Source organism: Phyllostomus discolor, chromosome 8 (assembly GCF_004126475.2).
Source record: "Phyllostomus discolor isolate MPI-MPIP mPhyDis1 chromosome 8, mPhyDis1.pri.v3, whole genome shotgun sequence".
Lineage (NCBI taxonomy): Eukaryota > Metazoa > Chordata > Mammalia > Chiroptera > Phyllostomidae > Phyllostomus > Phyllostomus discolor.
In genome coordinates, this window is record NC_040910.2 from 48,328,740 (window position 1) to 48,340,097 (window position 11,358).

General features: G+C 49.0%; 1 protein-coding gene across 2 annotated transcripts; it reads left to right on the plus strand.

Annotated features, from left to right (window-relative positions):
- Positions 1-4,322: 4,322 nt before the first annotated feature.
- Positions 4,323-10,751, plus strand: LOC114503731 (N-acetyllactosaminide beta-1,3-N-acetylglucosaminyltransferase 3-like). 2 transcript variants are annotated; one of them, XM_036032546.1, is made up of 5 exons: positions 4,323-4,378; positions 5,882-5,941; positions 6,539-6,620; positions 7,214-7,892; positions 9,171-10,751. In XM_036032546.1, exons 4-5 carry the CDS (start codon positions 7,320-7,322, stop codon positions 9,747-9,749), a joined length of 1,152 nt encoding a protein of 383 aa, XP_035888439.1. In that variant the 5' UTR covers positions 4,323-4,378; positions 5,882-5,941; positions 6,539-6,620; positions 7,214-7,319; the 3' UTR covers positions 9,750-10,751. The 2 variants fall into 2 exon arrangements, with proteins under 2 accessions (XP_035888439.1, XP_028377165.1); XM_028521364.2 differs by lacking the exon at positions 6,539-6,620.
- Positions 10,752-11,358: the final 607 nt, after the last annotated feature.

Here is an 11,358-nt window from a genome sequence, read left to right on the forward strand (position 1 = left end):
CAACATACAAGCCCCCCCAAACTGTTAACTGTGACTTTTCTATATGAATTGTTGGTCTTGGTTCATGCTTCCGAACTTTGTAAAACCTATCAAACAAGCAACATCCTGTATGTCTTGCTAAGTGGCCACAGGCCTGGAACTAGTATCATCCAGCCTAGATTCACAGTTTGGCTTCACTTGGGAATCTCCAAGCCCAGCACAAGTAGCAACCATCTCAGATTGTTTTATAACTCATGCAGAGTGGCCCTGGGCAGAACACAGGTGTAACCCCAGGAAACCCCAGAAACTGTGCACCCAGTGGACAGCTATAGACCATGTTGGAGAACCACCACCCCGCCCCTGCACAGCTGATCATCCACAGAGGGTGGAAGTTGGTGGTCAGTGGTCGCAGCCAGTCCTTGCAGCTGACTGGCCTGGGTAAATCCCTCTCATTGACCCACCAACAGCAATCAAGGCTCAACTACAAGAGCCCACATGTGTACTCAGACCATACAAAGGGCACACCTTGAGTACTTAGCTTGGGTGAGGAAGAGGCTGTGCCACTGGACCCTGCAGGACACCTACTACATTAGGTAACACTACCAAGACATGGAGTCAAAGCAGCTCTACCTAATACATAGAAACAAACACAGGGAGGCTGCCAAAACAAGGAGACAAAGAAACAAGACCCCAATGAAAGGACAGACCAAAACTCCAGAAAAAGAGCTAAATAAAATGGAGATAAGCAACCTATCAGATACAGAGTTCAGAACACTGGTTATAAGGATGCTCAAGGAACTTAGTGAGAACCTCAACAGCACAAAAAGAACCAGTCAGAAGCGAAGGATACACTAATTGAAATCACGAATATTGTACAGGGAAACAACAGTAGTGTGGATGAAGCCAAGCATCAGACCAATGATTTGGGACATAAGGAGCAAAAACAAAACAAAAAACAACCAATCAGAGCAAAAACAACAAAACAAAAAAAACAGAATCCAAAAAAACAAGGATAGTGTAAGAAACCTCAGGAACAAATGTTGGACTTCAAGAGTTCCAACATTTTCATCATAGGGGTACCAGAAGGAGAAGAGAAAGAGCAAAATATTGGAAATCTATTTGAAAAAAAAAAACAATGAAAGAAAAGTTCCCTAATTTAACAGACCTTGCAAGTCCAGGAAGCACAGAGAATCCCAAAAAAGATGGATGCAAAGAGACCCACTCCCAGACACATCATATGTAAAATGCCAAAGGTTAAAGGTAAAGAGAGAATCTTAAAGGCAGCAAGAGAAAAGCAGTTAGTTACCTACAGCTGAGTTCCCATAAGACTGTCAGCTGATTTCTCAAAAGAAACTTTGCAGGCTAGAAAGGACTGGCTATTGGTAAGAAATATTCAACATCAGGAAAAGTGGAGACCTATAGCCAAGAATACACTACCCAGCAAAGCTATCATTTAGAATCAAAGGATAAAGAGCTTCCTGGACAAGAAAAAACCAAAGGAGTTCATCATCACCAAACCATTATTACATGAAATGTTAAATGGACTTATATAAGAAAAAGGAGATCAAAATTATGAATAATAAAATGGCAATGAATATATATCTATCAACAATTGATTGTAAGAATCAAAATAAGCAAAGATGAAGAACAGAGACAGAATTACTGATACAGAGTGTTTTGATGTTTGCCAGACAGGAAGGGGTTGTGGGGGAATGAGTGAAGAGGTGAGGGGATTAAGAAGTACAAATAAGTAGTTACACAATAGCTATGGGGATATAAAGTACACTATAGGGAAATGGAGTAGTCAAAGAACCTATATGCATGACCCGTGGACATGAACAGGGATGTTGGGATTGCCTAAGGGAGTTAGTTATGTCGCTGATAGAGGGGAGTAAAGGGGAAAAAACTGGGACTACTGTAATAGCATAATCAATAAAATATAACTTTTTAAAATTCTTTAAAATTTAAGCACTGAGGAGGTTATAAAATATACTTGACCAAAAGATTATATATCATTATGAAACAATGTTAAATTATTTATTTACCCAAGGTGACACGGTATCAAACATGAATACAGGCTAGCAAAATTTATTTCTTACAATAAAGAATATGAGTTTTTGAGTAATCAAGTAGCTGATTAACACAATATAACACATAGATACTTTCTTAAATATAAAGAATCTTTGCTTTCTAGACAGATACAGTAAAAACATTTTCCCTTTTAACAGGCTGAGAAAGAACCAAACAAATTCTGTATTAGCTTGCCTCTGATACTTAGATCCATTCATCTAAATAGATTTATTATTCTGATTACTTATATAATTTCCTCTCAAGATCTCTCTTCACAAACCTTCAACTTACACAGACCCTCTACTACTGGGTCTTCTTTAGTTTGCTTCTCTTTAACTCACTCAGAAAGAGGTAACTTCAGAACAAATTATGTTTTCCTTTTTTTCAACAAGTATTTTTATACCTTATTCCAGCAGTCCCCAACCTTTCTGGCAGCATGGACCGGTTTTGTGGAAGACAATTTTTCCATGGAAGGGGGTGGAGACAGGGGGTGGAGTTCAGGTGAGCTTTGCTCACTGCCTGGTCGCAAAAAGGTCACAGACCAGTCCCGGGCCATGATCCGAGACTGGGGATCCCTTCCTTACAACTTTTATTACCAAACCATGCAATTTCTTTCCAACTTAACTAAAATTCTTAATTCTCAGAAGTCTTGATTTTTAGTGACAACTAAAAGTAATTAATATTCTTTAGATTGATACGTTTATGAACATGTTACATAACTTGTAGAAACAGGTTGTTTCATTGGCAAACACACTCACATTTTCAAGAGACATACTTCAAATAAAGTACAAGATATCTTCAATAACAGATACAAATTCATTTTTTAGCTTCTCTTTAATAAGAAGCCAAGGTAGGCAAACTCGGATCAATTAATATTTCAGTTTCCTGTTATTTCAAAATATCTAGATATTTTATAACTTTCACCATTTAACCCAGCAAAACTCCAAAATTCCTAGTCACCAAAGACCTTTGAAAATTATGTTTAGGCATATACATAATTATTACTGAAAATTTTTATCAAAAACTCTTCATTTTAGTTATATCTGTTTATTAGTTTTTAACAACTTTATGAGATTTTAAAATCAATTGCTACCCAAGCCACTTTATTGACACATTTTATAACAAAGGTAAATAAATGAACTTATTTCTGCAAACCCTGGCAAAATGAACATATATTTGATGTTAATAACTTTATTTTTTAAAAGATTTTATTATTTATTTTTAGAGAGAGGAGAAGGTAGGGAAAAAGAGAGGGAGAGAAACATCAATTGGTTGCCCACCTGGCCCACAACCTGGGTATGTGCCCTGACTGGAAATCAAACTGGCAACCTTTGATGCACAGGTGAGTGCTCAATCCACTGAGCCATACCAACCAGAGCAATCATTTTAAAAGATATTAAACTTAAAGCAGCTTTAATATCAAATATTTTCCAGATCATATAATCCTGAAGAAACATTTGAGATAGTTCTTACTTTTTTGTCCTTGACAACTTTAAAGAGCCTGGAGGAGGCACAGGGGAGATATCAGGCTTGAGACGAAAGTGGTTTGAGTTTAAAAGTGCCATTCTTTCACACTGGCTGGTGTGCTGCAGTGGGTTGAGTGTCAGCCTGTGAACCAAAAGGTCACTGGTTCGATTCCAGTCAGGGCACATGCCTGGGTTGCAGTCCAGGTCTCCATCTGGGGGTGTGCCACAGGCAACCAACTGATGTTTCTCTCACACATTTTGTTTGTCTCTTCTTTCTCTCTCCTTCACCCACTCAATGAAAATAAATAAATAAAATCTTTTTTTAAAAGTACCATTTTCTTTCTTTCCCATTGAAAAGAAAGTCTCCCCTGCTACTTTGGCAACCAGCACAGAGTTTGGGGATTAGCATTAATTGCCTTATTTTTCCAGGGCTTCGGGGGCTGGTACAGAGGTGGGGTGGGGCATGGGTGTGAGATCATTTCCTTCTCTTTAAAACATCAGTTTAAATCCTTTCTGAGTAGAATCCTTATGAGGTACACCATGAAAGCTAAACACATAAGAGATCTTATTCTATTTTCTAGACCTTTGGCAAAACAATTCTAATTAATTAGTGACTTATAGCTAGCTGTAAGTTGACCAATCAGCTAAAATGTGACCTAATGGACTCTGATGGGATCGAGACTGAGCCGCTCCTTTTCAAAACAGAAAAACAAACTCTGAAGCGAAACACAAAGTTCAAATACACAAGTACTCCTCCAAAAGGTGGGACTGGGACTAGCCATAAAATCTAATATCATACTACTTTTCCTTTCAGACGACAGAGGAGAGAAACAAAGGAGGTGCAGACTGGACCATGTCTGGGGGTGAGTGTTTGGGTTGCTTAGGATCTGGTGGACCCCCATCATGGAAAGGAGGGAGAGGTGGCTCTAGAGGAACTTGGTCCGATCTAGAGGACCCCAGAGATACCCTTTGAGGTTGAGCTGGGGCAGGGCTGGCATTTAAGCAGAAACCTCAGTCCAGCCTCAGATTCCTTCCTGGACCGGTCCTAGGAAGGGGAGATTCTGCTCTAGGGGAGGACAGGCTCATCCAGTGAGTCATTTGTGATGAGCCCTGGGACTACAAAGAGAGGTTCCAGGGGTTCAAATGGTGAGTCACCTTTCTTCAGCACCCATATGTTCATTGGGTGAATGTTTGCATAAATCCACCTTCATACTTGCGTAATACACCTATCTAAAGCTTTGTCTTTACTGGGCTTTCCTTCTTTTTTATCTGTTTACAAAAGCTCCTCATGCTCCTTGTAAATAGGGACCAGCCCATCACTACTAGGAGGCCAAACTGGTACTTGATGGTGAGAGATCACGCTCAGATTCAGCAGGTCAAGGCACAAATCCTGCCAACTCTCCTTGACCTCAGCTGGCTGTGTCAGCTCTGCTAGGTGGGCCCCCTCTCTGTGCCCAGCTCACCCTGGAACCCAGCCACCCCCAGATGCTGAGTGAGAGGCACAGGGACTCCTCCATGGGCAAGGGGTCAAACCCTCTCCTGCAAGTGCCCGAGTTCCACTGCCGAGTCTCCAGGATATTGTCTGGTTCACTGCCTCTCTGCCGCCCGTCAGCACGTCAGCCCCTGAGCGCAGGAGTCCTCTCATCAAGTTGTCTGTGCGCCAGAACCCAGAGCGGGACATGGCGCAGACCTGATGTTCAGCGCGGTCATGAGTGTACGGGTGATAACGGTGGCTGATGATGATATTAACATTGTCATTGCTGGCACTTCGCAAAGGGCTGACTTGGAGAAAAGGCCATTGGTCGTCTAGCCTTTCCCAGGACGCAGGTTGTTGTGCACACAAATAGGGTTCTTCCAGATGCTCTGTCACCCCCACCCTTCCCCTCTCCTTTTGGCAGCCTCGGAGTATTCCACAGCCCTGCCCAAAACTCAGGGGATGGCAATGATGACCCCAGCACCACTGATATTCAGCACCTGCTGGGGCCAACCCTGAGTTGGCGGCTGGCACCGTCTCACTTTGCAGGCAGGATGCCGAAGCCCAGGGGTCCCAGGATGATCAGGAGCCAGGTCAAGATGTCCTTCCCCAGGCAGCACTATGGCTGCTTCAAGGGCATCAGCCCTCTCCTAACTGCTCGGACAGGGGATACTGGCTTTTGTTTTTCTGATTTGGAAACTAGGTTCAGTGAGTTGGCAAGCTGGAGGCACTGGGTCAAAGGGTCCCCAGAGCTGGAGCTAGGATGTGGGCATATGTTATGAGCCTGGAAAGGGAGCCAGATCTCACCTCTAAGCCTCAGTTTCCTCATGTAGAAGTGGAAGCATCTTGTGCAGGACCACCAAAATGCCCTAAATGCCCCACACTGTTCCAGGTGCCAGTGGGGACAACGAGGAGACCCCAGACCAGCACGGATCTCCTGAGGAAGGCTGAGGTAAGTGCTGAGGTTCATGTATTCATTCAACAAACAGACATTGAATGCCCACTTAGGTGTCTGTCCTGGAGAGGTCCCTTCACACGTGCACAGCCCCGTGAGCTGGGGATTGCTCAGACGCCCCTTTTACAGCCGAGGAGACTGAGATCCGGGGTGTGGAAGGCACACAGCCAGGACGTGATGGAGTCGGTGTTCAAACCCGGGGTTTGGGCTCCGGAGGCTGCATCCCTCAGGGATAAGCCAATAAGTGTTTGCTGAATAGCAAGTCCTATCTTGGGTCCAATCCAGAACTTCCCCGACACACTGGAAAAGAGATCCTCAAATTTAGGAAAACAGCACAGACACCACCTTACCAGGCAAAAAGGCGCTGAGGTGGTCCAGGGAAGCTGGGAAAGGGACTTACAAGGGAGACCTAGGACTGTGCCCAGAAGAGGAGGAAAACTCTCAGGAAGAGGAGACATTAGAGCTGGGGATTTTGAGTTTGAATAAGGGTTTGCCAGACATAAATTGAGTCAATTTAATCTTTTACTCATAAATTTACTCATTCAAACACTCCCTGCTCTCCCCACGTGTCTGCCTCATGCTGGGAGATGCCAGGACCCCAGGTTTGGGGAGACAACTCCAGACACGGTCACCCCACAGGATCAGGACTGAGCCAGATCAGGGGATGGGGCTGGAGGTGCCCACGGGGAAGCAGGACTTTTCCGAAGGGTGGGAGGGGGCTTCCTAGAGGAGCGGGTGTGGAGGCGAGTTTGCCAGGAGGAGCAGGTGGGCACCAAAGGAGATGGCTTTGTCTGATACATGCTGGGCCTGGGCCTGTAAAGGGTCAGGGGCCACGCTCAGGTCAAAAGATCATTTAAAATAGTGAAGAAGAGGCAAAGGTTGTATTGGAATGCCAGAGCTCAGAGCTTTCTAGAGCAGCAGGTATCGACGGGGAGGAGGAAGGATCCCAGCAGCTTGCACCTGATAAAAAGGGCATCTCTGCCTCCACCTGGGAGGCTCCTGGGCCATCTCTGAGGCAGGGACATGAGGAGGAGCAGGTTGGATATGGGAGGGGTGAATTCTGGGCACTCGGAGTCTGGGGGGCTCTCGTTGGAATTCCCGTGCCTCAGTTTCCTTTGTAAATATGGAATCCCAGGCAGGGCCTGGGCTACTGTCAGAGTCCAGCTGGGCTGGGGTGCGGGCGGGGTGTGGGGGACAAGGTGGGGGTGAATTTCAACATTTTACCAACCCGAGTGATGGCGAGCTGCAACCAGGTGTTGGGGTCCACAGGTGGCTCAGGAAAAGTGCTTGGCCCATCGGGATCTTCAGTGAGTGCTACTCTCCCCGGAGCCGCCTGGGGATCTCCTCAGATCAATCGCAAACCCTGCAGTCCAGGATGAGGTGTCCGAGGTCCTTGCCACAGGTGGGCCTGGCTCTGGTGCTCTGCACTCTCCTCTGCCTCCTCCTGAGTCTGCACCTGTCACCACCCCGGTGCTGCCCCTGCCAGGAACTGAAAGAGCCGCTGGACACCCCCGCGGCTCTGATCTGGCTCCCCGAGCCAACCCTCCCCACGCCGGCGCCCTGCAGTGCCAACACTTCCCTGGCCCAGCTGCCAGACTTCGCTGAGCAGCCAAAGCACGTGCGCGACTTCCTGCTGCACAGACACTGCCGGGACTTCCCGCTGCTGCAGGACGCGCCTCGGAGCAAGTGCGCACAGCCGGTCTTCCTGCTGCTGGTCATCAAGTCGTCGCCGCACAATTACGAGCGCCGGGAGGTGGTGCGGCGCACTTGGGGCCGCGAGCGGGCTGTGCGGGGCGGCTGGCTGCGCCGTCTCTTTCTGGTGGGCACAGCCCAAGAACTGCACGAGGCCCGCAAAGTCAACCAGCTGCTGGCGCTGGAGGCGAGGGTTCATGGCGACATCCTGCAGTGGGACTTCCACGACACCTTCTTCAACCTCACACTCAAGCAGGTGGGCTGGCAGAAAGAAAGTCACCTTATCGGGGCCACCTGAGCTTCGTGCCCAGATCACCACCATCTCCTCTGAGGGGCCCAAGGGAACCAGCAGACCCTGCACCCCATGCCACCCCCTCTAATGTCCTCAAGGCATCTGAGGGCCTTAGCTCTAGGGGAGGCGGGGAGAAAGTGCAGGCTGGCCAGAGGTTCCATCCTGGCTGCAGGGTCCTGCTAACCCAGGTGCAAGTTCAGGCTCTGTGCTACCCTTGATGTTCACCTCTCTGTGCCTCAGTTTCCTCAACAGGGAAATTGGTTATTAATTGGACTCACCCACCTCTGAGGACCTCTGTAAGGATTGCATGAGATAGTATTTAGAAGTCACCTGGACCAGTGCCAGACACTCAGATAATATTGGCAATGAGGTACAAGGGTGCAGGGATGCGGGGTACTGGACAGAGCACACCCTGTTTTTGTCTGGTGAGTCCCCCATGGGGCCCCCTCTGTGCAGTGGGCACTCCACAAAAACGTTTCTGATGGACAAGAACCCATGGGAGGTAGAGAGAATCCACATGCAGAGGAGGCAGTGGGGGCTCCAAGGACCCACCCAGGTTGGGTGGGGGGTGGAGCAATCTGCATAGACACCCAGTGCAGGTTCCTGCTCCTGGTAGGCACAGACAGGTCTGGGTTCAAGACATCAAGGGGCAGCAAAGGTTATTATGGAGGAAACTGAAACCAAAGTGAGCAAAGGGCCAGGACCCCTCAACATGCCCCCTCCTTGACACAAAACACCAAAGCACGCGGTAAGTAACAACTTGACACACGTGAATCTAGCCCGTATGAGGCGCTGGGCCCACAGCGGTGCGGGAACATGGCACAGGTAGGAGACACAGCCCCACCCAGGGGGAGCCCAGAGTCCGGGGGTGGGGGATGTCTGGTGATGACCACACAGCAATTCTATGACAGCAGTGCTCGGCCAGGCACACTGGGAAGGAATAGCAGTAAATGCAGGCATGCCAGTCTTCCTGGCACTGTGCAGAATATCATCTTCATGGACCCCAATGCTCCTGCAGGCAGGTCCTGAGATGCGGCCTAAAAGGAAACTTGGAAACTGAGGCACAGAGAGGAGCGGGTTTTTGCTCAGGTCACCCCACAGGGTGGGACCTTTACCCCAGGCTGGGTTGACAGCGGGGACGCAGCCTCAGCTGTGCTCTGTGGGCTGGGGTGGCCAACAGGGACCCGAGGCTGATGGTCCCAGCCTTGAGCCTGTGTGCCCTGTCCGCCCGCTCGCCCGCAGGTGCTCTTCCTACAGTGGCAGGAGGCTCGGTGCAGCAATGCCAGCTTCGTGCTCAACGGGGACGACGATGTCTTTGCACACACAGACAACATGGTCTCTTACCTGCTGGACCACAACCCTGACCACCACCTCTTTGTGGGGCAACTGATCCAGAACGTGGGCCCCATCCGGGCCCCCTGGAGCAAGTACTATGTGCCAAAGATAGTGACACAGGAGGAGCACTACCCGCCCTACTGTGGAGGTGGTGGCTTCCTGCTGTCCCGCTTCACGGCGGCCGCCGTGGCCCGGGCCGCCCGCACCCTGGACCTCCTCCCCATCGATGACGTCTTCCTGGGCATGTGCCTGCAGCAGGAGGGCCTGAAGCCCGCCTCACACAGCGGTATCCGCACTGTCGGCGTTAGGTCTCCCACGGCACGTTTGTCCTCCTTCAACCCCTGCTTCTACCGGGAGCTGCTGCTGGTGCACCGCTTCTTGCCCTATGAGATGCTGCTCATGTGGAATGCACTGAGCCAGGCCAACCTCACCTGTGGCAAGCAGGCGAGGGTCTATGGAGGTGGTGCCGGGACCCCTAGCCTCTAGGCTCCTGTCTCCACCCCCATAGGAAGGGGTTACATCTTCCTCCCAGAAAGCTGAGAACTTTGTCCTCCGAGGGCCCAAGGGAGTGCCTCGGAATGTTTGCTAGAGAATATGAATACTTTTGTGGCAAGCTCCTACACAACCTTTGAAACTCACCCAGTACTGCTCATACCATGTTCATCATTTTCCCTAGACTCTCAGCTGGAGGGACCATCTCTTTCCATGGCAGCTACTGGCAGAAGCACTTCAGCCAGGGTTCCAGCAGCTGCTGCTCCTTCCAGCCCCTTTCAGTCAAAGTCCCACATCCCTGCTCCAACCTGGATCATGGGCTGGACCTTAAACAGTGGTCAGCCTCTCCTTGGTAGTGAACCTGCAGTGGTTTAATCATGGGTGTATTCTGGCTAGGGTTCAAGGCCAACTGGGAATTCCTGGGTGCACATGCAGCTGAAACAAGAAGCACTTTTCAGCCAGGGAGAAGGGTTCACCGCCCTTCCCTGGGCCTTGGGCCCCTTGGAGGGTAGGAATGGCCTGAGAGGCCATGCACGGACCACCCCCTCTGTGCCTGTAGCATCAGGTGCTCCAGTGGCAGACACATTGGGCACAGGGGGGAGGCAGCTATCTTTCTCAGGCTATAGTGACGCAGGGTCTGGGCCCCTGGCAGGACCAAGCCCCCACACCTGTGCTCAGGGAGCTCAGGGAACAGTATTGGGACCAAGGTGCCTTCACAGGGCTCAAGGCCAGTGCATACACTCACCCCAGTGCCCAGAGAAGGAGGTGGTTCAGAGGTCCTCGAGTGGCCCTGAGCTCTTGTGACTCAGGACTGGGTACCCACCCCAGTGTGTCTTTCTGACTTGGGAGATCCAAGCAAACCTGTGAACCCCAGCCCTGCTGGCCTTAGACAGGTGTCTGGGACTTGGACCTCACAGTCATTGGGGAGGTGGCAGGGGCACCTAAGGCAGCAGAGTGTGGGCTGGAGAGTGGCTCCTCAGGGAATAAAAGGTTTTGTGAATACCTAGAGGTAGTGTTTTTTATGTTATCTGTAAGTTTTAACTCTGATCTTTCTACATTCATTTGTAAAAGTTTTATTTCCAGTAGATAACATACCAATAGAGAGACAACAGAAGGGAACAGAAACAAAACTAAGAGACAATTAAAAAGCAGTATGCAACTAGAAAAACTAACAATACCCAAAAATCCATATAGCAAAGCCAGAAGAGTGCTCCAACAAAATCCCACACTGGAGAGCTGAGATTTTTCTTTGCACTCATCCGTACCTATCATTGAGCAGCTCCTATTAATTCTTACAGAATCCCAGATGGTTCAAAGTACTGGAGTGGTGATCAGGGGCTCCTGGTTATACATACCAGGAGCCTACCCATTGGGGTCCTTGATTCCTCAGAGAAAACGCTTACCAGGTATTTGTTATGGAAAGCTCAGTGCAATGTCAATTTACCCCAGACTTGGTCTGTAGACCACCAGATGGGCAAAGGACAGAAAAAGGCAAGCTTTTTGAGCACAAATCCAATCTCTTCCTGACAGGTGGGGAAATGGGAAGAACCAAGGTCCTGGGACCAAACATTTCCCTCAGCAGAATTGCCAGACAGCTGCTTGA

Bases quoted from the DNA above. Each gene is read 5' to 3' on its own strand.
- LOC114503731 (XM_036032546.1), top strand. From the start codon at position 7,320: ATGAGGTGTCCGAGGTCCTTGCCACAGGTGGGCCTGGCTCTGGTGCTC. The intron at 7,893-9,170 runs GTGGGCTGGCAG...GCTCGCCCGCAG, and splicing joins TCAACCTCACACTCAAGCAG to GTGCTCTTCCTACAGTGGCA.